General features: G+C 42.2%; 1 protein-coding gene across 1 annotated transcript in view; it reads left to right on the plus strand.

The window, feature by feature from the left end:
* The first annotated feature begins 207 nt into the window (after positions 1-207).
* Positions 208-24,864, plus strand: part of ddr1 (discoidin domain receptor tyrosine kinase 1) — a 40,584-nt gene continuing 15,927 nt past the window's right edge. Inside the window, exons 1-8 of the mRNA XM_058647445.1 lie at positions 208-576; positions 14,789-14,946; positions 17,622-17,724; positions 20,298-20,373; positions 21,187-21,339; positions 21,961-22,108; positions 23,211-23,313; positions 23,995-24,181. Of these exons, the coding sequence (XP_058503428.1) occupies positions 14,847-14,946; positions 17,622-17,724; positions 20,298-20,373; positions 21,187-21,339; positions 21,961-22,108; positions 23,211-23,313; positions 23,995-24,181 (870 nt within the window). The 5' untranslated portion in view covers positions 208-576; positions 14,789-14,846. The remainder of the gene's footprint in view (positions 577-14,788; positions 14,947-17,621; positions 17,725-20,297; positions 20,374-21,186; positions 21,340-21,960; positions 22,109-23,210; positions 23,314-23,994; positions 24,182-24,864) is intronic.

A 24,864-nucleotide genomic window follows, 5' to 3' on the forward strand; every position in this document is an offset into this window, starting at 1 on the left:
TCTCTCTCTCTCTCTCTTTCTTCACACTGCATTTCACTCCACTGTGTTGTTGAGGTCCCAGGTCCCGCCCACACCTGCCTCTGATTGGCTGGTTCTGCTGCTGGGCTATTCAATCAGACACATCACTCCGCGCTGTGATTGGCCAACGCCAGTGCAGTTATGTAAATGAGCACCTGGTGGCGCCTGCTGGCTGCCGGGCTGCTCAGCCTCACTGTACCCGGGCAGGAGAAACACAAGCGGGGCACACACTCACAGAGAGCGGCCGTTATTCCCGGTCCGTCTTGTTCTCTTTGTGTCGAGATAAACAAACTATTTTACCCCCCAACACTGTCAAGTTAAAGCGTGTGTGTGTGGTTGCCAGTACCAACCGAGTAGGCTGCGGACTATTTTGTGTAGTAGTTGTGTGAGTTTGACACAAGTCGCTCACGGGGAGAAACAACTGTCCCTGGGCTCAGGTTGGATGATTCAAAGGACGCGGCTTGTTCTGGACAAGAAGACACACTTTTAAGTGTTTCCACTCAGACTCCACGCTACAGTGTGGACTGCTGTCAACGCGCACTTCTCTGTGTCTTTTAGGTAAGTAGTCAGCGACCTCCTTCAAATCCTCCGCGCTTCTTCTCCTCCTCTCCACGCACTTTACTCACAAATAAGTGGCTTTAATAATAGAGCAGCGGATAGACTATTTCCGGCTGTCTGTCTGTCTGTGTATATATCTGTGTGTGTGTGTGTGTCTCTCACTTTGTGGTTTGGCGTCTGTCAGTCTCGCAGTGTCACACAGACACGGCGGTTCTGGACTGCGGCCACGGGCTGTGGTGAAGCGCACATGAGGTGTAGCGTTGCGTTAGTGGGGCAGAGAAGTGTGTGACATGAGGAGCCTTCCACCGCGTAACTGAAATGTTCTGACAGTGAACATCATCGTCTGCTCAGCGTCTCCTAAATCTGAAACCCTGGCATCAGAGTAAACATTATTCTGAGCCCTGGTTTGCGCAATGACTAATGATGATGGTGAGATGAATATATTTCTGGTTACGCATCATAAAGACCACAGCATAACAATTTGTGTGATTTGCAAGTGACAGACAAACACACACTGTAGATACTACAATAGTCTCTAAGCACAAAAGAGCAATAGACTGAAGCCGGAGGCTTATTTTTTGCCTCACCTTCAATGAGATATCCAAACAGATCAGCAAATCAAATCTTACACCAAAGCCCAGATTTCACCAAGTGGAACTGTTGGTGGTTCAGTTGTTACACAGCTTTGAATTCCGGTGATTAAGATCTAGTGTAGTAGTTCATATTTTGATGGTATCTCATGCGTCATCTTGTTTTAAATCTTGTTTTTTGGAATGCAGCTTTATTTATAGTGCTTAAAATTTCACAATTTCAATTCAGCTCAATGGTGACTCCCAAAACTGTCATAGGCCATGTCATAGATGGGCTTCAATCATCATCAATCAATCAATCAAAGAAAATGTTCTTGGAATATTGCTACTACTTTCTCCTAAATGGGCTTTTATTTCCTGCATCCTGCCCTTCATCGTTCCTGATATTCCCCCAGATTAAACCTCTCAGTGTCACATGGCTGAGGTGAAGGTTGTCACAGTCCTCCTCTCCTTCACAGCCTGTTAAACTCATTGTGCACCGGCTCCACGTCACAACTCATTCACAAAAGCCTCACAAGCCAAACAAAAGTCGTTCTTTGTGGCACGTCGAGCTGTAAAACCCTGATGTATAGCTCAGTAAAGAAAGTCTAATGTTTAGGATGACCTCCACACATCCAGGTGGCGGCCATCGCATCGACCATTAACCCTGCGACCTCACAGCGCCACAGGTGACTTCCAGTAAGACTGTTGCATTCACCTATGACCTTACACCAAGGGGACGGATCTTCAGGGGAGGGAATCAATCACTAGAGTCATACCTGAAAAACTGTAAAAGACAGCCTGGCACTGGACGAGAGAACATTTCACACTCTGTGGAAAAGCTGCTACAAGGTTTGGGCTTCGAACAGGATACACATTTTGTGCTTTCATGAGCCAAAAGAAAGAGGCGGCGAGAGTAAATTGTGTGGCATAATAAGTGATTACTGAACTTTTCTGAGCTGGTGCAGAAATCACGGGAAAGATGTGCTCAAAGCACCTATTTCATTGTGTGTCCTTTTTTATTCGTGTAAGGCAGAAAGAGACGGCAACAGAGGGGTGAACATTTGGGTGTGACTGCATGTGTTTGTGTTGCCAGCTTGTTCCTGGGTGTTTGTGTGTGCACCTGCATCACAGAGGTGGTGATGAGGGCTGAACAATAAACTGTTTTCAAATTGAAACTGCATCGTGAAATGATGCAATTAGCAAATCACAAAGGCTGAAAATGAATGGTTCTATTTTTGACTGTTCTGTTGTTGATGCTGATTTAAAAACAATGTGATACAATAATTCATATCAATAACTTCTCATCCTTGCATTGAAGCACAGTAGTTTTAGTAGAATATTTTTTGACAACATCTCATGTGGCAACGCTCCATCTTGTTTTAAATCTACTTAATTGAACTGAAGCCTGACATAAAAAGTGATGTTGCAAATCAAATGGCACTTTACATTAATAACATATCAAATCCAGATTGTTCAGCCTTACTGCAGATGGAGGAACCAACAATGAGCTTAAGTGACACAGTAAAACACATTGCAGTCACTTTTCCCATCACATGAACACAGTTACTTTGTGTAGTTTGCTGGCTGGGGGATGGAGCTGAGGACCAGTGAGAGGAGGAGGAGCTGGGAGGAGGGATGGTGTGGCTCCATGTGCTGTTATCCAAAAGATAAAGAGGCAATAAAAGGCCTTTTTTTTTCTACCCGTTACTCCTCCCTCTTAGCTCGTGTAAGGAAGGCATAAAGTGAGAAGGAGCACTGATTGTTGGTATGCGGTCCCTCTCGGCAAGCATTGGTCTGCTGGAGCCCCGTCTAATGGGCATCTGGCTGCTAATTCTCCCAGTATCTCTTGAGAGCCGTTGGCCCTCCATAACTGCTTTTTATCAGCTGTAGAGTCCAGCCGAGGGGAGACAGAACGTATTAGGCTGCTGGAAAGATAAATTACGTGAGTATGTTTTGTAAATGCACACACCAGGGTAACTGGTTTTTATTGATGTTCCTCTGTCATGGCATGCATAGACGAAAATTACCTTAATTGCATAATATGAATTGTGGAGGAGTAGGCACAGAACACAGTCATTTGTCTGTGAAGTGGTTTTGTTTTTGGTCTTTGGTGAAATTAAGGATCACCAGCTAAAGTCTTGGAGAACTGTTTAAGTTTAAGTTTTGTGTTTTCACTGTTGTCCTGTGATTGGAAACACATGGATGCTTCGCCCACACAGAAGCAGGATTGGGTGTCCTCAGTGGAACCACTGGTTTGTCCAGTCTGGTTGATGATTGACCTCAGTTTGTTGTTGTCTCTCTGGCTCATTGTTGTGGTGGGAGTCAGTGCCGTGCTGTTTGACTGTTTGTGTGCCTCCAGACTGCTGACTTTTCTGAAAAGACTTAGAGCAGGTGAAAAGGAGTTCAAAATCTAAAGGCAAAGCTTTCACAATGACTCAATTGCATGCTTTGCACAGTTGCCTGGTCTTTATAGCAATGAGGCTAATGTGGGGAGTTCACCACATGAAAGAGCACAATGATGACACTGGTGATTTAAATCAAAATTAGTCTTTTATGAGACTTCTCTCAAAACAATCGTGCAATAGGCAGCAACTCCACTAAACCCTGTGTTTGATTGTAATTGGCTTCCAACAGACTAAGCTGAAACCTTATGCCTCGTGGAAGAATTCAATTTAGTCCAGTGACACAACACAGTTATTTTCTTCCTCTTCCTTCACTCTCTTCTAATCGAAAATGAAACCATTTGAAGACTCCACTGTCTCTTGTGTTCACCTTTTTTTCCTCAACCAATTTCTCCTCCAAGTGTGGACAGCTGGACTTTTCTATTGGATTTGCTGTATGCGTGGTCACATGCACAGCGAGCCTGACAACACTGACGGACAAACAAATTCTCCACGTTATCGGCAGTGACACTTCAGAACAGGGTCGAGAGTGTTGTTGAAGTTATTAGTGAGATCTCATATCTCTATTTGACTTCTTTTCTAAAAATCTCCAAAGTCCCACAAGATCAAGCCTCCCCGCTCACCCAGCATGCGTTCATCGTCCTGTCCCACTATCTCACCCTGACATCCAGCACACCTTTGATCCCCTAATTGATCATTCTGGCAATCTGTCTCTCTCAATATCCAACAAGGAACGCACATTATTCTCCTTCTTCATCTTCTATCTCTCGCCATTCCCTTTGAAGCAGCACTCGAGTCGCTCCTCCCTCCTCCCTCTGCTCATCCATCTTAGCCTCAGCCTCCCTTTCTTATCGTCCCTGTGAATGTCCTTATTTATCTGTTTGCTTTTCCCGTCGCCTCAGTCAGATAGCGATATTGTCGTGTGAATGGAGGTTCACTGGTGTGATACTTAAACTGCTGAAGTTGGTTCAGAGCCACAGTCTCTTATCAAGGGTACTGTGTCTCTGACACTATAAGGAACAAGTTTGGCAAAGGGATCGGGTGACAGAGGGCAGACTACTCATTCAAAGTTTAAGTCTAGAACAGAACGTAGAACTTGCAGATTGCTGAATTGTTTAAGTTTATGGATGATTTTGCATCAACATCAGCAGGAGGAGGCGTCCTCAATCTCAACCTTGTTTCCCCCTCAGTCTGTTAACTGTTAGGGGAATTTGGGAACTGCTTTCTCAGATAAAAAAAATTATCTGACGCCTTAAGGTGGCAACCGGTCCTGACGTCACCCGTAAGAACTCCTGTTTTAAAGCTTTGAGTGAGAGGAAAGTTCACAGATGTCTCTTACTGGATGATACCAGATGTCACTCACACTGGTGTCCACTCATGTGTGCCATACTTTATTGTCTTTAATTCTCTAAAGAGGAAAATAACTTACAAAATTGGCATCATGTTCTATTGAAGAAGACCTGTAACTCTTGTAAAACATGTAAAAGCAAATTATTGCATAGACCTCCATTCAAACTGACTTCTTTTTTCAACCAGTTACCAGGTAACAGCTCACTAATCTAATAACTGTTCTCAACGGCAGTATCTGTTAAATGACTCTGGAATATTCAAGTAGTCATTAAAAGAGCTACTCGTTGTTTCTAGAACACTGTCACACTTTGATTTAGAGAGTTTAAGCAGAACCAGAGACACCATCTGTGGTGTTTTTCCACTTGTACATTACCCACAATGCAAATTGTCTGAGATTGTGCAGGGTATAGTGGTTGAAGGAGCCGAGAGCTGTTTGCTTCAAGCAAATATGGGGGTGAGCTACAGAGTCCTGGTCATTTTCTTTCTACCTCTAGATTTATTTTACTTTGACTTTAGTCAACATTGCCTCTAGCGACAACACTTGAGGCAATTTCTCTGATTTTGTGCAGCTCTCCCCGGAACCACAAAAGGCCTAATGCAACTTTTTAAATCACATATGCATTAGCACTCACTTACTTGAGACTTACTTAAGACTTAAATGTGTAGAAATATGAAATGCCCCTGTCACTTCATGCTCCTTTCCACAGTAATTGTTTGTGGAAAAGTAAAAACCTCATGAAAGCTGAAAAGTCAAAAACTTGAAAGCCACAATGTGCTCTGTTCTCTCCCTCTTTCTATTGTTTATTTCACGGCGGTTCTGATGGTGTTTTCTGTTTTTATTTGACCACTTTCTAGTACACACTGTGCCTCTCGTGGCTCGGTATATCACCAACAGTTGCTAATGGCCTCTGGCAAAGTAAGTGCTTTTGAATCATTGTTGGATCGTGGAAGAAAAGTGTGTTCAATTTCATCAGAGGTTACCTTTTTATTTGATATCTCTTCTCTTCATATGATAAATTTGAGTTTTAACAGCATCCACGTTGTGTGGGTTGAACCTGTCTCTTTTTAGTGGAGCACATTAGCATCAGGAAGGAGTTGTGTGATGTGTAATTTAGCCTTTTTCTCTGCAAGGAAGGAGCAGGAGGAGGGGTGGAAATGTGATAGAGGTGTCAGCCTGTGCCCCAGGGTTTTAACATTTAGATTTAGTAAAGGCTAGATTTTAATGTTAATCACATCACCACACACTTTGGATCATAACCTTCTTTTTTGTGTGTATTTTTTTTGCTGCAGTAGCTGAACATCACACAACTCAGAGTCATCTTTTCTCTCAGTTCAGTCCAGCTCAGCTCAGCTCAGCTGTCTTTCATTAAAAATGAGACGAAGACATCTGTTCGAGGGTTGTGTTAGGCCTGACTTTTTTTTTTCTCACTTAAACTCAAAATGCTGAGTCTCACTGTACTCACTCCTGTTAGACCTGATCTCTGTTTTTTCTTTCTCTGCAGGCTATAACGCCTTCCTTCCTTCCATCCCTCTATCACTTTTCCTTGTTTCAGTAGTTACTTACTTGATGAATAATTACCAGCCTCCTGTGGGTGAAGAACTGCTCTTGTCCTACTCGAGCTCGTAGTCTCTCAGTTAAAATACTGGAGAGAATTTTACTCCGACTTCTCTCTGTCCGTGGACGTTTTCTCTCTGGCCATTGTGAGAGTCGCACCATGCTGTCACATGCCTCTCCTTTCTCCTCTCACGTCATCCTCTCTTTTCTGCCTCCAACCTGGTCTTGGACAGGTGGTGCAAATTGAGTTCAGGGAATTGGGCTACAGTTTGCCATCACCCTGCAAACCTAAAACAGCCCCGGTGTCAAACTAGAACCAGAGATGCACAGAGTGCACTCTGCTGCCGTGCTTTCATATTAACATGCGAATGTCACCACCACATACCTACAAGATTCTCATTAAGATCTTCACACCCATGCTTTAACAAAGGTCAAACTCAGAACTAATCTCACACTGCAGCACTTAAACCCACTGCTTGGTTCACTTACAGAAAGGTCTTTCAATACTCACTTTCACTAGACAGTGAAATTACTCTCCCACTGGCAGTTGAATTATACAGAGGAAAGAAGAGCTGAGGACAGTCTAACTACATGTGCCGACATGTATGAGGGTTCAAGCCCTAAGAACCGAAACTGTGCTCCATTTGCTGTCAATCAAAAACCAGTTTCCCAAGACAAATGCAAACAGACGCCTCATCGTGCACGGACGGAGGATTGTAGTTTTTGTTTCACATCACCTTTCACTGAACATTTTATTTTCATATTTTTATTTTAGGAAATCCTATCAAGCATTCATTTATCGTACTTGTCAGTGAAATAAGTTTAACTGCACATACAATATGTTGAAAAGATGTGTGCTTCTTCTTCATTTGTGTAATAAGCTTCTGCATGAAATCACCCATCTGGCTCTCTAAATAATTTTTTCTGCCTTATCTATCTCGTGATCCTCATTCCAAACTGGTTTTATGACCACCTATGGAATTCACAACCCACAGAAGAAGAAACCGTCTCCTGTTTGCTATGATGCTACTCATACAGACTTCATTCTGTTTGTGAACGACGTAAATATAATATACTATTTTTTGAGTCTTGTATTTTGTCATTGAAACTGTCTGAAAAATAGTGTAATTGTCTTGGTCATTAAATCCCAGTCTTGTGTCTCATCTCATGAAAGTTCCATCGCACCCCTGCTCTGGACCTTTTAGATGAGGTGGTATTGATTTGTGATACGGCATTTTCTGCAGTATCAGAGGCATTTCTGATGCACAGCTTCATTAGTTTTTGTGCGTATGGAGCTTTGCTGCTCAACTGAATGAAATATGAATTGAAAGCAATTTCATTGTAAAAGGACTCCCTCATTATGGTTCTTCACTAGCCACACTGGTTCCATCTTTGACACTTGATTTGCTCTGTTTAAAGCTCCAGTGTGTAACTTCTGTTGCCATAACACTGCCAGCGTTGCATAGTCAGGACTATAAGAGTTGGAAGCAAACGATGCATGGGTACTTAGTGGTGTTTCCTCCTAAGGAAGCAGGCAATGGAAAGGACGACTCTTGGTCCATATTCCAGCCGTTGTCTGCCACCTCGCCTCTGCTTCTGCCTTCACTCTGTCAGTTGTGACGTAAAATGCATCTCACTGCTGTTCAAGGCAGGAATGTCGCCACAGACGGGGAAAACAAAAAGAGAGTCGTGTGTAGCGCAAAGGCTTAATCTGCATTGCGTAAACTCATTTTACAAACGGTTTGAATTTAATGGACATTTGTTTATATTTAAAAGTTACGCGCGGCAGCTTTAAACACCGCAAATGTTACGTCCCCCTGGAAAGCCCTTTCTTCTCCGACATTCATGAATTGTAAGAAACAAAAACTTCCACCACAAGAATAAACCTCTTTAAAACATCATCCTGCCACTTCAACACACAGTCAAAACAGTGGCTTGGTGTCATTCTTTGCAAACAGGCTTATGTGACTGTTGTCGATGATGAAAGCATTCTTCACTCGCCAGATCAACCTGTGGTAATCAGTCACCATTTGTCTCCGTTGGCCATGTGGATACACTCAGCAGTGCTGCATTTGCTGTGGACCTGCCTCCATGTGTAAAGCACTGTTGTAGCTGCATTTTAATTTAGCCGGCTTTGTTTTATTCACCCTTTCCTCTGTCCTTCCACTGGCCTGTTTCTGATGAACTGTATCTGCACTACCAGGAAGGTGTGCTTTTATTTATTTATTTATTTTTCTAAGTGAGATATTGAATGAGTCATTTGATGTTGAGCATGAGCAAAGTTTTCCTGGAAACGTGTTCATTTTTGCAGTCCACTAGTTCTTCATCATGAATCACTTGAAGTTATCATGAAGTCTGATGCTGCACTTCCTCTGTTTCCTGTTGCTCCTGTTTCTTTTGCTTTTATGACTCGTCCAATGTCTTCATCATCCCTCGTTACTATGTTAACTGACTCATCCATCCTTCCCGCCTGCTTCCTTAACCTGCAGTTGAAGCAGAGCACAGATTTGGCACTTCCTTGTGTGACACACAACTATGCAATGTGATGACCAGTGTATGATCAACACCATGACTAAGCAAAGGGCACAATACCAAACTTTGCCCACTTTAACAGTGTCTGTATTTTTAGTTCTAAGAGTAAATCTCTTAGGTTACAAACTCACTATCTGAGGGGAAGAGGTTACACTGTGTCCTGGCTTGGTGGGAAAGAAATCACACTGAAGAACATCTTAATACTCATAATAAAAAACGAATGTGTGTCTTCAGTAAAAACCTGGAAACACAGTCGCACAGAAACAAGTCTGTTTGTACAAAATCAATCAAAAGAACCTTGTTTCTCACAATTTAAAGTGCTTGGACGATTGAAGAATAATTTGCACTCCCTTCTATCCAGGACACTGAGGGTAGTGGTGCGTGTGACCTACCCACCTTCCTTACACTCTGATGGAAACCCAAAACAAAGTGCTCACTCCTCGTGTCTCCCCTGTGACCATTAGTCATGTCTAACTGAGTGCACAGCGTGTTACTCTATATCTCGCCATGATTGGAGACTTAACACGTGATCCGAGTTAAATAGAAGAAAGCTGCTAAAGTAAAGAGTCCAGGCTCCAAAATGTTGTTAATCACAAGTGCTGTTTATTTGTATTTAAGGTGTTTGTAAGTGTATCACTGTTGTGTATTATGTGGTTGTTTACTCAAACGGCGTGTGTCAAGGTTCAAGCTGAGATGTCGTGACTTACCATTCAATCTTATATAAGAAAAATCAGATGATTAATCATCTTCAGACTGTGGCTGTCACACCATCATGAGGTTAACATATGTGCTTCTGCTGAGAAATGTGTCAACACTTACTGGCTGGATTATCATAATATGTGGTCAATTCTTGTTCCTTCTGAGTGTACCTTTAAATAAGTCAATATTTGACTTAGTTAACTAACGGTCACATTGTCACTAGCACCATGTATGCTTTGTGTATAGTCCTAAGTAGGACTAGCAGAGATGTAGCTGGTAGGGATGGGCACTGAAACCCAGTACTAAATGGGCCCTGGGGCAAAATGTTGTTCTGTAATATCGATAAGCGCTGACGTGAATGGTGCTGCTAACACTAGTTTTACTTAGGTTTGTCTGTGATGGATTTTCACTGTTTACATGGGGAAAGATCTGTGTGTCTCTGTCGGCCTGCTGTCTGTTTGTGCAGGAGCGGGGATGACTACTGCTGTCTGTCTGTCTGTCTGTCTGTCTGTCTGTCTGTCTGTCTGTCTGTCTGTCACAAACGCGCGCTCAGGCAGCGGAGCGACACACACTTACGTCGTAATGAAAAGAGCTAAACGTTCCAAAGTCTGGTTATATTTCACCAGAATTGACGAAAACAACAGCCGTTGCCTGGGGTGCAATAAGAGTTCTGCCTGTAAAGGTGGAAATACGAGCAAACTCACTAAACACTGAGCTAAAGTCACCACGTTCAGGTATGTTATATGATAGCAGAAACCCACGATGAGTCGCATCAATTATGTCACCATGAGTTAATAATAGCTTTTAGTCAGTTATAAGATTATCCATCTGTTAATGGTTCTAACAATGACAAATATGTCATTAACTAATGTACTGATTCATGTACAAACATTTATTGAATTCATTACAGTTCGGTTTTCTTTTCTTCTATCATAAGAGTCACTGTCAGTGTTGGTCGTTAGAACATTTTCAACATATTAAAAAGTTCTATTAACATTAAACTTCAAATTAAACTCTTTAAAATATTGCTGTTCCAGTTCTCCTGAATGTTAATAATGAAAAATAAGAAAAGGATCTTCTTTACTTATTTTGTTTAATTCTTTATCCTAAAAAGAACCATTAACTGTATCATTAAAGCCCTGGATTAATAAGCATTATCAAAAAAAAGTCTGTTAAAATCTTAATGATACACATCCCTAGTCGCTGGCCGACACTGCTCTACTGACAAACACAGAGAGTCATGTGGAGCTGATCGGCTTAATCAGCGTTGTGTGAACTCATTTGACAATGGTTTGAATGTAACTGTGACATTTGTGTGTAATTAAAAGTCACGCTCAACCAAACAAATCTATGTTTGTCACACAGACGGTGAAGTCAGAAAGACTTAAGAGTGAAACATGTTTATATTTGTAATGGTGAGCTCTAAGTATAAAGCTGTGCCGGGTCTGCAGAATGAGCTCTGAGGACACAGTTTGGTGAGTAAACTTTTTATGAGAGATAAACAACACAAGGCTGGACACCACCCACATTTTTTTTTATTGAATTAAAGTGCAGCTTTTTGCAGTTATATAATTGCACAGGCTCACTTTGTGATAGCAATTAGATAAATTGTGCAGTAATAATAGTCATCAGTCACAGTGAACATGATGGAAGATATCAGTGACAGAACACAATTAAGGGACCAGGCTGGACTTTAGAAACCAGTCCTTTAACAACTCATTCAACAGCAGTTTCATTGCAGCTTGGCTACTGAGAATTGTGACATTCAAATGATTTGTAAAACCAAAACTCATAAAGGAATAATATGTTTCTTGTAAAATGCTGGGAGGAATGTATGATTACATTAAGGTCCCTGGTTTATATCACTGTTGAGTGTCCAATCATGATAATGTGACTGTGAAAATATGAATCATGATTGATTATTTCAAAATTTCAAGCATCTGCGAGCTAGTTTTATGTTGAGTGGACACAGTGACATTGTAAATGGCAGTAGCAATGTAGTCCTACACAGTTTTTATTTAATCAGCAATAATTATCAAAAGAATGCAGAACCACCTGATCTTTAGGTCACTACTGCCATTTTGGACTGGCTTTGGTTTTATAATTGGAAAGAATAACGAATTCTAGCTTTTGATTCCAAGAGGAGAATGAAGTGAACCACTGCCAAGGCAATCCTGCTACTTCTTCACTGAGGCTCTCTAATTATAGAGACTCTGGCAAGCTATCTTTAATGATGCAACGGCTGCTAACTAAAAAAGTTCTCTTGTGCGTCTCTCTGCTCTTGACTCAGTCTGTCTTGTCAGGTGTTTTTGGATCTGCGGGACTGATACTGCAGCTCCTCGGAAACCTTCATTAGTCCTGTTCGTGGATTAGCCAAGACAAAACATGAGGGTGCAGATTGGTCTCCACGCTGCTGTCTCCTCCACAGCGCAGCAGGCCCTTGTCCCTCTCACTGAGCACTAACCACAGCTGTTCGAACAACACTTGACTTTTCCAGCAACAATGTTCTTGCATGGCTGTGGCCACTGTTGTTACCACTCGCTGAAACATTTGTCTGCTTTTCTTCCCATGGTTATTATGTCTCTGAATGTTAAATATAAGTTTGTTCTTTTCTTTTCCTCTCATTGACAAAACAGCGCTGAATTGCTTTTGAGGATGATGTTTTTTGACATTGTGGTGGTTGTTATGGTGATTGCCTTGTGTTTATGGCCCAATTATGAATTACCTAATTCTCGGCTGTTATTATGCGCACACGGTTTAGTCCAGTAGGCTCCATATTTCACTGTTTTGTCATCTGGCACATGTGCACTTACTCATTTGGAAGACTTGGGTGTTTTTTCTGCAAAGAAAAAAAAAACCCGTCAGCCTCTCTTTTGCTTTCCGTTTCTCTCCCCTCTTGGAACACATGCACCATGGATCGGTTGCGTTGTGTCTCTCATTCAAGACAGCTGCACTGGCTGGCAGTCCCTGAGACCTCCTCTGTGCCCACATATACACTCCTCATGCAGTCACACACACACACAGTGAGGCCATAATTTACTGTCTGTATCACCTCCCTCCTCCCAAATACACACACATGTGTACCCGTGTCATCACTGCTCTTGTTCCACCGTCTGCGCCCTGGTGTCCCTGAGCTAACTCAACTCGAGTATTCACTCTGTTTCCTTACATTCTCCCTCCCCACCTCTCTGGAAGACGACCCCCCCCCCCCCCCGATCTTCTGTCACTACAGCTGTGTGTCAGCTGTCGGCCTGTCCCAGTCTAGTCAGAGATGAAGCCGAAACACAGAGGGTCTACTGGGAAGCCTGGCCTGGCCCAGCTGTCACTCCCACTTCAGACTTCCACTTTTCATGAGGTTTCTTTCCTTTCTCTTGCTCCAGCATTGGCAGTCTGCCCCAATCACGTTTAAAAAGTAAAGTATGCGCAAATGATGGAAGTGAAAATGTGCTTATTTTTATGCTGCTGTGTTGGTGACATCTGTGCCAGAGTTATTATATTTCCCTTTTCCGTCTGTCCAGCCACCTGTCAAAACTATTCTTATGAACACAAGATCAAGGAACTCTTCATATTTGGCACACATGTCACTTAAACTAAAAGATAAACTGCTTAGATTTTGTGCTCAATTCCATTTTTATAAATGTACTGGGCAATATTTGAGGACGATTTCAGTACATAATGGTACACAAATCCACTTGGACTCGACGATGGTCAAAGCTTGAAGGTCAAGACCGGTGTGACCTGGCTCACATATCACGTTTCTCTTGTCTTTCTTCAGTAAACCACATGGCATTGTGACACCTTTTAAAACAAATGTTTAGAAGGATAAAATACCAAAGTGTGGACATTTTATATCTGAAAGTGAACATGGAACGAAAAAGAACCCTTGACCGTATTTCCTAGAACTTGACAGAGACATACAACCTTATTTCCATTCTTTATCTCTCATAAATGTATAGCTTGGTTAAAAGTTAGTTGTTTACTCTGAGATGAAGAATGCTGGTGCCAGTGCCATCGTCATCATCATCGTTCTCCTCCTCGGGCCTCACCACTGCTGGTGACTTGGTTCCTCTCAGTCAATGGACTCTACTTACAACTTGCATTTTACTGTGATATTCAGCAAACGCTTTTGACAAAGCTGCAGCACACAGACAGGACTGCCTGTCTGCTGTCAAACACAATGAGAAACAGAAACATATTTTCTTCTCTTAAGTAAAAAAGTACATTAATAATTGGTAAAAAGCAATAATGGATTACATTTTTGAAAATGTAACTAAATAACTTAGTACTCTAATTGCAGACCTCACACTTAAGATTACTCATAACATCAAATGAGTAATTACTTTGTTACGTATTACCTCCTGCAATGATATAGCCTCCCAACTATGTAGTACACTGATCATTAAGTTTAATCAACACTTCATTAAAAGATTGGTAACAAAAAAATAAACACTAATGGCTGTACAAGCAAGTGTTTGTACTTGTGCTATACTGGCATATTGTGTTTGTGTCTCCATTAAATCAAAATCTGTTCTCTTATACCCACTGGGTTTCATTTCCCCAAATCCAGCAGTTTTTTATTTATTTATTTATTTATTCCAAGTAAGCATCATCAAGTGGGTGCTCCCACTATACTCTGTCCTATCAAGGGTTTGACATCAATATTTTAGAGAAAACAGTTGATAGACATATTGTAATGCACAGATAAGGTGAAATCACGTGGACACATTAATGTGGTCGGCTAATTATTTACACTGTCTTCAGTTAACAAACAGCTTGTATCCTCTGTGAAGGCAGTAAAGTATTGTATCACAGCATTCTGCTGCCAGAGAGAAAAACAAATTGGGGTGTAAAAGTGGCCTTTGTAATACAACTTTGTGCTTGTTCCTCTGGAGTCTGACTCAGTCCTGAGCTCAGCATAAAAATGATGAAAAAACAAATGAGTGTAAGACATGCTATGGGAAGAGGAGCTGATGGAAATTGTGTTTTTTTTGCGAGCTCAACACCTCAGCCTAAACTGTTTAGTTTCTCATGCAGTTTCAGCAGACAGACAATAATCCTAAATAACATCCAGACCTAAATATCTTTCTTTCTTTCTGCAACAGGTATGCCTGTGGCCACCGGTGTGTCTCCGGACAGGTAACCAGGTGTGTTGCTGCTGTCATGGCCTTGCCTTCCCTGCGGCTCTTTCCCGTCACTGTGGTCACAGTCCTAGTCGTGCTGGTGTCATCTTCAGAGGAACACGAGTGGCATTTTAACCCAGGTAGGATTTCAAATACAAGCATGCAACAAAAACTAGATTGTGATTGATACATTGTTTGTTTTCCTATCCCCTTAAAACTTCCACGTTTGAAACAGCTTGACACATTTCAAGGTTGTTGTTGTTTTTTTTTATTCCCACCTACTCAAACATGGTTGCATTATTCATCTTTCCTCCACAGCAACTATCTGTTCCACTCTTCAACATTCCCCTCACATTCTCAGATCAGTAAGGCTCATTCTCCATCCACTATCAACAGGCTATCCTGTGTCCTGTCCCCGTCTGCCAGCCAGTCATGTGTAATAGGAGAACGAGGTCCCTCCCTCCCTGGCTCGTCAAGACCGCTAATGCACAGGCAGCTCATGAAAGTGTCAGTCAAAATGTCAGGGAAGGGAGCGCATGGGTTTAGTGAATGTGAGCCAAGTAGGTGTAAGCAGACATCAACCTTCTCACTGCAGCAGCGAGACTGTAAACGAGAGAAAACTATTGCCTGCTGTTTTAATTACATGCTGATTCCGCGGTCTGTAAATCCGGCTTGAGAGGCGGTGAAAATGTTTGTTTTGGTCAAAACAAAACTCAAATATATTCAATTTTCTGTTATGAAGATCAGGGAAAAGAAATGGCAAAAAGACAAACTGGGACCAGTAAATGTGTTTTGTGACAAAGATCTGATTTGGAGGTGAATCAACAGCTGATAAATGTATCTATTAGTTGACTGTTCAATGGTTTGATACTAAACTTATTGCAGTCAAATCTTAGTTAGTCAGGATAGATTGTGATCATTTCTTATGTTACAAGTTCTAGCACTAGAGCTGCAACTTATGATTATTTTGATATTCGATTCATCTGTTGATTAACATTTGGTCTATAAAAGTCAGTGTTAATCAGTGTTTTTCAAACCTGGAAATAATGATGTTCTCAAATTTTCTTTGTTATATGAAGCAAAGAAACAAGAATATTCACATATTAAAAAAACTAGCTCACTGTATGTAAGTACAGGGATAAACACCAGCCAAACATTAGCATGCTAGCATTGTTATTGTTAGCTTGTTAGCAGGCTGAGGTTAGCATTCCTCCTGCTGTGCCACATCCAGTCATTAGCACATTTACAGACTCTTGTTTAAACTAAAGCGTCAAAGCGTTTCTTCTATCAACTTCTTGAATTAGAGGATTTTCCCTTTATTCAATGATTGTAAGCTGAATGTTTAAGGATTGATTGGCAGGTGACACAAGTGATTTGAAGATGTCATCTAGGAATTTGTGATTGTGCGAAATATTTTGAGATATTTGAAGTGTTTTATCAGAAAAAGAAAGATAATCAATCATTTTCGGTTGTAGCCAATGATAATTGTCTGTTGACTGACCCGCCTCTTTATGGACTTTCTGTTACACTAGATCAATGTCACACAGTTTGAGATGTATGATCAAACTCTGGAAAGACAGCCACACCTTTTGTCTTCTTGAATCAAGTTTGACATTGAGTGCAGAAAGGTTTAGTGTGTGGGATAAAGTTTTATGAAAAATGACAGAAGGAGAAGGTGAAAGCAGAGGACAGTGGGAGGGAGGTAGGGAGGTAAAAGTATTGCAAATGGCATGGTGTTGACTGGTGAAGTGTGATGGCGATGATGATGATGATGATGATAATAATGATGTAATGAAATGAGCACCTGTCCACAGGGCGAGGATTAACTGTATCTATGTGTGAATTGTGTGTGTGTGTGTGTTTGTCTGCTGCACCCGTTGGGGTTTTTAGGGTTTGTCATGCAGCCCGACATTCCTGTGTGCTGACTCAATGACAGAAACTGAGTTAGACCCCCACTCACCCCCGCCTCTTTCTCACACCCTCAGCCCTCGCGTCCATATCACTGTCAGAACCCCTTTCCACTTTATCACTCCCCAAACCCTCCCTCAGCCTGTCGCCTCCCGTCCTCCACCTCCTCCCTCTCCTGACTGACTGCGAAGCAGATACCTGGGTCATTGGGTAATTCCGGCCTGGGACCATGTTATCTGGATCACTTGATAGCGCTGTTGCTGGAGCAGAGTCAGTGCAGATATCTCAAACATGTTGTGTTGCTGAATTTGCCCTTCATTTCTTTTGTTCCCCTCCTGCTAATCCCGTGGCTGTGGTAACCAGAACAGGGGCAATGAAGGATTATTGGAGTGCTTAGGAAGTTGCTTATGTGTGACGCAGAGCTTGTTGGAAAGAAAAATAGACAAAAAAAAACCAAGAATGGTGTAACCTCAGAGGAGACTGAGCATAGTGTCTGACAGGTTTTCCATATAAAATGTGAGCATGCACTCTGACATGCATATGGGTTTTAATGACTGTTTAATGTCATCTCTGATGGGACAAAGACGATATACTGGAATCAGTGATGCAAAACACTGCCATTTCATTCAACATGAACCTTTTAGTGCAAATGATTCCTGAGAGATTCTGTTAAAAAAAGGGAGAATTTAATGAACAGTTAAGTATATTTTTTTCTCCCTCCTCTTAGTGTCTTAGTGTCGGGTTATGAAGCATGGCGTCTGGAAGGTTTGACAAAGATGACATGGCCAGGGATGACTGCTGACATTATAATGGAAATGTTTCACTCTGACATGTACTTTATATGAATGAGAAAGTTGCTCATGCCTGAATCCAGTCTCTCTTTCCCCCTCTAACTCTTCCCCTGCAGCTCAGTGTCGCTACGCCCTGGGGATGGAGGATGGCACCATTCCAGACTCTGACATCACTGCCTCTAGTGCCTGGTCAGACTCCACTGAGGCCAAACATGGAAGGTGGGTCATGCGTGTGCATGTAAAGTAATGAGATTGTGTTCACCGGTGCTATCAAGTAGCATTTTCTCGTAGTCGGTTTCAGCTCAGTCTTTACTGTGCAATGTATTCAAAATGTGATAGAGCTTTACCATACGACCTAATCGAAGCACTAAAAGGACCGGTGTCGGTCGAGGAGTTTGTGGTATCTATGGATGAAATTGCATATTGCAACCAATTGAATCTCGTGGCAGACCCCATGAAAGAGCACATGCTGAGTAAATGTTCAGTTATTTTATATAACACATCCCAGAAAAGTAGAACAGTGATTCACTGTTTACAATCAGTATCTGCACCTGTAACCATAGCTACCTGTGATGTCACAGTGTGCTCACACATCCTGAAGTGCACGTCTAAATAAGAAAACTGATGGGGCCACTTTCTGGTTCATCCTCCCACAAATCTATCAGAGTACTTAAAGAGTCCGACCTGAAGCCAACCGGCTTTTTTCTGTCTGAACCCGAACTCTAATGTTCTTCATGTATAATGTGTTTGTTTTTTTTGTGTAACCCTGTCCCTGTCATGCCACTGTTACCATGGCTACTGCTTGGTTTCTGGCAGGGTACAACACATACACAATAAATATGTTTATGGTCCTACACCATATACTGTACATGTGGTCAGGCTGGCCCAGCTTACACTTTGTCCAGGTTACAGGTTCAAAATATTAGTCCAAACCTGGCCAGACCATAAAGTAATAGATGTCCACATTTATTTTACCCAAAAATAAATATTTATTTTATTGTGGCAGTCATTGGTTTGTTGTGTTGAGATATTGTGCAGACTGCACACACACACACACACACACACACACAATAACAACATGACTGACATAAATGAATGCAGACATAATTGGTTTTCACTTCATAGAGAAATAAAAGCCTGGAGCATTGAAAGTGTTCACATACGTCACAGTGTGGACTGATGCGTTTGTCGACCAGCCCTTTTTTTTTGTTGGCATCCTTTTAAAATTGTTTGTCAGGTGTCTATTAGTTTATGAAAGAAGATGATGGTAATTGTGTTACTGCTTTGTCTGTCTGACTGGCAGCAAGGTTAGAATCACAGGAGAGTGTGTGTGTGTGTGTGTGTATATTATGCTCATTTTACTCCATGGGTCTGTTTGGCTGGGTCACTCTCTTGGCTCAGTGTCTGTCCATGTGGAAGTGATTATTTTCCCTCGCTCTTTTAAAGATACATCAGGGAGACTCTGGGACGGAGAGAGAGAAAACAGTGGACATTAAAAAAAACAGAGAGGTGGATCACTGCTGTGGTGCATTGACAGTTGGAGAAAAATCCTTTTGGAAACGGGGTTTGAGGGCGGGTGCTGTGTTAAAAGTCAGGAGTTGAATAAAGAGCAGGTCGTTTTTGTTTTCATGGCAGTTCGTGCTCTGGGACAGTGAAATCTCAGCCTGCTGGCAGCATGGTGGTGCGAAGGAGCGGGGGAAAAGATGGAGGGAATGAGAAAACTGAGAACAAGGGTAGAGGAATGAATTGTTGGCTGGTATTTGGTGGTGAAGCGAAGCACAGACAGAGAAATAGGAGAGAATGAGGTGCTTGGCAGAGCAGCGTGCTGTAATGTTAATCCTGCTGGCTGGTGCACATTGGACTGAACTCTGCTCAGGCACATTCCTCTTCTCTCCCTCGTCTTCTTCTTTCTCTGCCACCGCCCTCCGTCACAGTTAGTGCTGATGTGTTGATATCATCCCGTGGTTGCGGCAGTTTCCGGAGGGTGATCTCACCCATCAAGCGATGAACAGAATTTATTGAAATACCAGTGCCACTGTCGGTGGGTCCGAGTTGATGTAGCGATTTGTTTTGGCGGTCAGAGCAGCAGCTTTCATTTTCAGAGAAGCCTCACAGTGGTCAGAGCATGGTTGTGGCCTGGCATCTGTTCCAAAGCTCCTTGAATGGGCCGATCCAACACATACACAGCCAAGACTGTGGTCTTCATGTGGCCACTGTGTGGTGGTAGTATGTACTTTTCTTCTCAGGCTGGATTGAAAAAGGTTCACAGCTGAGTGAACGTGTTTTAGCCGTGCATGTGTGTGGTCGTGGCCGCCCAGTGGAGCAGCGTGTACAGATCCTGACGTCCTTCACCAGCTCTCGTTGTGAATTTGGAAGAGCTCGCTATTTTTTCCTCTCCTTCTTTCTTCCTCTTTTTCTCTTTATTCACGAGCTTAATGTGTCCTCTGTGTTTTCCATCTGAAGTATCACTCTCTCTCTATTACCTACTGTGTCTTTAACTGCAGCCAAGTGCTTTTTTCCTCATTCAGCCAACATTGTCCCATTTATATGTTAATATCTGTGAAATTTAATATACATAATGATAGACGGGAGTCAGACTGTCTGTATTGACTTCTATTTTTTACCTTTGCATGATGCACTGTGGGGTTTCCTGCCCTCAGTCTTTTGTGGCTGCATTTGTATTTCTGTGATTGAATATTCAGGAATGGAAATGGGATTTAGTAAACTCAGTTGTATTTCTTTCTCTTTTTTTTAATGTTATTTTTCTCATTTGACTGTTCTGTTTCTCTCAGGTTGAGTAAAGGAGAGGGTGATGGAGCGTGGTGTCCGGCAGGAGCCGTTTACCCCAGTGCATCAGAATACCTTCAGGTCAGACGTTCACTTTATTCCCATATATTATAATTTATTGTTATTATTATTATTGAACTGCAGCCCAGCAGATGAGACTCTTAGCCACTTACCACTACCATCTTGTGTTTTGAAGCAGAAACTTACCATGCAACCAGGCTATCATAGTTCTCTGATGTACTTGGTATAGGGAGAGGAGGGTATAAGAGTTCTGTTAGTCTCACCATTAGATGTCACTAATTCTAACACACTGGACAAAACTGCTGTGAGCGATGTAATAAGGTAACTTCCTGTCTAATCACACTGTTGGCATCACCTTTCTCCCTACATCAACTCATGTTCCCGTGTTTTGAAAGAGGCACATATTCACTGACCAACAGTCTAACCTCATGAGCACAGAGGATCGCCCTTATTTGCACTTCTGGCTCCTGATTTCCTGAGCTCTGTGTTGTATAATACAGCAATTAAAAAGTTTTCCCCAGATTTAGTTGCTGAGTGTTGAGACAGAGATACAGTAGCTGTCAGAATATAGAGATATTTAACACCGATTTTACTGACAGCAGCTCCAGTAAAGCTTGATAATTATGTGCATACAACCATAAATATTGCTGTCCATCCATCCATCTTCTGTCGCTTTATCCTCCACATGAGGATCACGGGGGGAAACTGTGCCAATCTCAGCTGACATAGGGCAAAAGGCGGGGTACAGGTCACTCATTTATTATTATAATAATAATAATAATAATAATACATTGCAGCTTGTTTAATCTGGACCTTTTGACAGAACAACACTGTCTGTGTGTGTTCTCATGAAGTATCATCTGCTTCCTGTAGGTTGATCTGCACAAACTCCACTTCCTGGCTCTGGTTGGTACTCAGGGTCGTCATGCCGACGGGCATGGCCAGGAGTTTGCTCGCAGTTATCGGCTCCGCTACTCTCGAGATGGAGTGAAATGGATCACCTGGAAGGACCGCTGGAGCCATGAAGTAGGTTTTTTTCTTTTTAAATAATTGACTGCAGAGTCTAAGCCAAGTTGTTCCCCCTGTGTAAATACGACGTGATGCTTTGAACACTATTAAATAATTATACATAATAACAAAAAATACAGTCTCTATTACTGATAGGAAACAGTTTTAGAGACTGTGGCTCTTGGGTAAAAATATAACATTAACTGCAAATGATTACATTATTCATCTGAATGAGTTGTTATTGCTTTTATTTATTTAGTTTGGGATTGCTCCAGTTAAACACTGTTAAGCAGCATTTCTGTTGATGTAACAGCAGCAGCCTTTTGTGTAATAAAAGCCTTAACCTTGTGCAGATAGTGTTTCAGCTCTGCACTGTACCACTACACCGTAGCCTGGGATTGTAACCCTCAATCCCTTGAGCAGGAGAGGGAGTTATTTTTTGAGAACATTGTAAATATTCAGAAATTTGAATAAAGGCTGCTCTCACTCCAACTTCAGTCCTTATTTACCCCTTAAAGGTCCAGTGAGTTTGTTGATTTAAGATTTAATCAGAATGTGTCTTCAAATTCTGTTATAATAAATGACAGGGGAGAATAGTGATGGAGTGTATGGTTAAATATTTGTACTTCTCTGCTCTAGGTGGTGTCAGGCAATGAGAACACCTATGATATTGTGCTGAAAGACCTCGGCCCTCCCATTGTGGCCCGCATGGTGCGCTTCTATCCGCTGGCTGACCGGGTTATGAGTGTTTGCCTTCGAGTGGAGCTCTATGGTTGTGTTTGGGATGGTAAGTATGCTTCTGTTCCTCTGTTCACATTTCACTTGGTGAAGTTTGTGATCGTTCTAGATTTACTCCCATATATGAGACTGGAAAGAAGGGGTTTGTTCCATGGTAATGATTACGATTACGAGTTTTTTGCCATACATCCCTTGCATCAATTTGAGCAATTGCATCAAATTTATAGTCTCAGTGGGGTTTGCTGGGATAAAAGAAGCCACACTGTGATAAATGGCATTGGTCTCCCTGTTTCCCGAAGCACAACTCTGACTAACTGAGTATTTATGACTTGCTCACCTCCTCTCCTCCCTCAGACAGCATTGGGCTGCCTGTAAATCAGAGCTGTCACCAAGGCTAAAAGCCCCAGTTTGTGGTTTGTGTCTTTAGGGAAGACCATCTCTAAAATATGCTCTGATGTGGATTCTGAGGGAAAGTGAGGCAGTGCACCTCAGTGTATCCACATGCCAGAGATTATGTGGAATCTACAGCATGTCAAGTTTTATGCACTAGTCTCAGCCTCTGGTCTCGTCCCGCATTAGATCCTGTTGCGGCGCACTGTTCTTTCCTGTGTTTATTGTTTTACATTTGATATGGCCCAGCCGGACTCTCATGCACCCTCATACAGGTACACGAGACGCATGTCTGAGTGGGTAACCGCATTCAGAGACACTCACTTCACGTGCAACTACAGCTTACAGCACACACACTGCTAATCCTATGTGACGAATTGTTTATTATGGGAAGGAGAATGGTGGACTGTAATCTGTGTTGCTGACGTCACCTCTGCTCTCAGAGACTGGGCTGATTAGGTGTGATTTAGGTGTGTAGAGGCTTAAGTTTCACTGCCTAATGGTGTCTCTGGCTGCTCAGGCCGGATCGACAGACGTCTATGTTTGTTTTACTACTTAAAAGGCAGCTGTAGCCTTTTTCCCCTTCAGCAGTGATCACTTTTGAATGTTGGCTGAGTCTGACTCTAGCTGCTCATAAACAAAATGAGAAGCATCACAAATTAAAGGTGTTTCAGACTCTGCTTGTTCTTGTGTTTTCACATGTTTTGTGTCAGCAGTGACTTGACTAATACTGAATATTTCTTCCTGCTTCTGTCCCACAGATGGGTTGAAGGATTACACAGCTCCAGTGGGTCACGTCATGCACCTGCCTGGCATGCCTGTTTTCCTAAATGACTCCACCTATGATGGGAGCACTGAGCAAGGGTAAGACATTCAGCTGCTCTAGTCCTGATTGTCATTTTCAAACATTTTTGTATGAGTCATGCATTTCACTTGCACAAATGTGCATAAACTGCTCCACGTTTTTCTTGGACATGTACAGACACTGCAGCCGTGGCTTTGGCAAATATGATCATAATTAAGATTAACAAGCAGTGCAACAATGTGCTTCAGTCAAAAAATTATTTGCATCACACTTTTTTTTTCTTCTGGTGTCCGCCTAATCGAATGGGAATGACATTGTTTTCATTAGTCGCTCTGGGATTGGAGGCGAGTTTCCTGCCTGTAATGTTTTGGCAGCGAGCAAAGGAGAGTGAACTAGGAACTGTGGGGAGTGGTGTGAGGCGCGTTGTGCGGTTAATGGGGCTGAAATGTTTTGCTAGCAGGTGAGCTAAGACTTTAGATGTAATCCAGATGTATTTGTAGCAGATGTGTGTGTGTGTGTGTGTGTGTGATAGAGAGACACAGGGGGCCAAGGAGTGAAGGGAGCTATTAGCTAATCCTGTTGTGTTGCTTTGTATGCAGGGAGGTTTGTATTAGTAAGTGAAAGAGAAGAAGAAGAGGAAAAGCTATGCTTATTTTTCCTCTTTGCCTGCTGCTTAATTAATGTCCTTAGCGTGCAGCATTACATCAGCATGATGTGTGTGTGTGTGTGTGTGTGTGCAGGGTGCAGTTTGGAGGCCTGGGTCAGCTGTGTGATGGTGTCCTGGGAGGAGATGACTTCATACAAACCAAGGAGCTGAGAGTCTGGCCTGGGTACGACTACCTGGGCTGGAGCAGGGAAGCTCTTGGGCAAGGCAGCGTGGACATTGAGTTCCACTTTGAGAAACCACGTGTCTTCCACACCATGCAGGTAGGTGGTGGTGAATGTGATGCAGGTCATTGTTATCCCACTAGAATCTCAGACAGCGTTGGCTGGCTCTGAATCAAAGGTGTCATCGTTGTTCTCTGGTTCCCTCTCTGTGTTTTTAGGGAAAACCTCTTTCTAAAATGTTGGTTTAAGGCAGGAGGTTCTGCTAAATCTACAGAGTGTACAAGTTTACTCCACATTCACTTTGTTTCATCTCATGACAGAACTTATGTTAACCCAGGGCCTTTTGTGTGTCGCTGTGCAGGAATGTGAGACTCTTGTTTTCATACTACAGAACATATTTTGACACATCATGATGTACCAACACTGAAACTGATAGTATTTAATTATTGCACTAAATTAATTATATGGATGTTTTCTTTAATGAGTTCTCATACGCATGTTATTCCCCGGTGTTTTGAACACTTGAGTTGATGAAGTACTTTAATATCCTTCATATTTTGGACCCTCAGAAAATCTTGTAACGCAGCAGAGTATAAAACTAGACCAACTTTGAATAGCTTTGCAGTCATTTAATTAGTTTTAATGTGCCATTGTTTATGATGGGACAATGCATCTGTGTTCAGCTCTCTGGCTGCCTCTGAGTTGCATCAGTCTGTTTGTGCCTCTTTGTGGCTTTTGGGGTTAGTTTATGTAGCGATGGGGGAGATAATAGTATGAAGCAA

This window comes from Solea solea, chromosome 13, assembly GCF_958295425.1.
Source record: "Solea solea chromosome 13, fSolSol10.1, whole genome shotgun sequence".
Taxonomy (NCBI): domain Eukaryota; kingdom Metazoa; phylum Chordata; class Actinopteri; order Pleuronectiformes; family Soleidae; genus Solea; species Solea solea.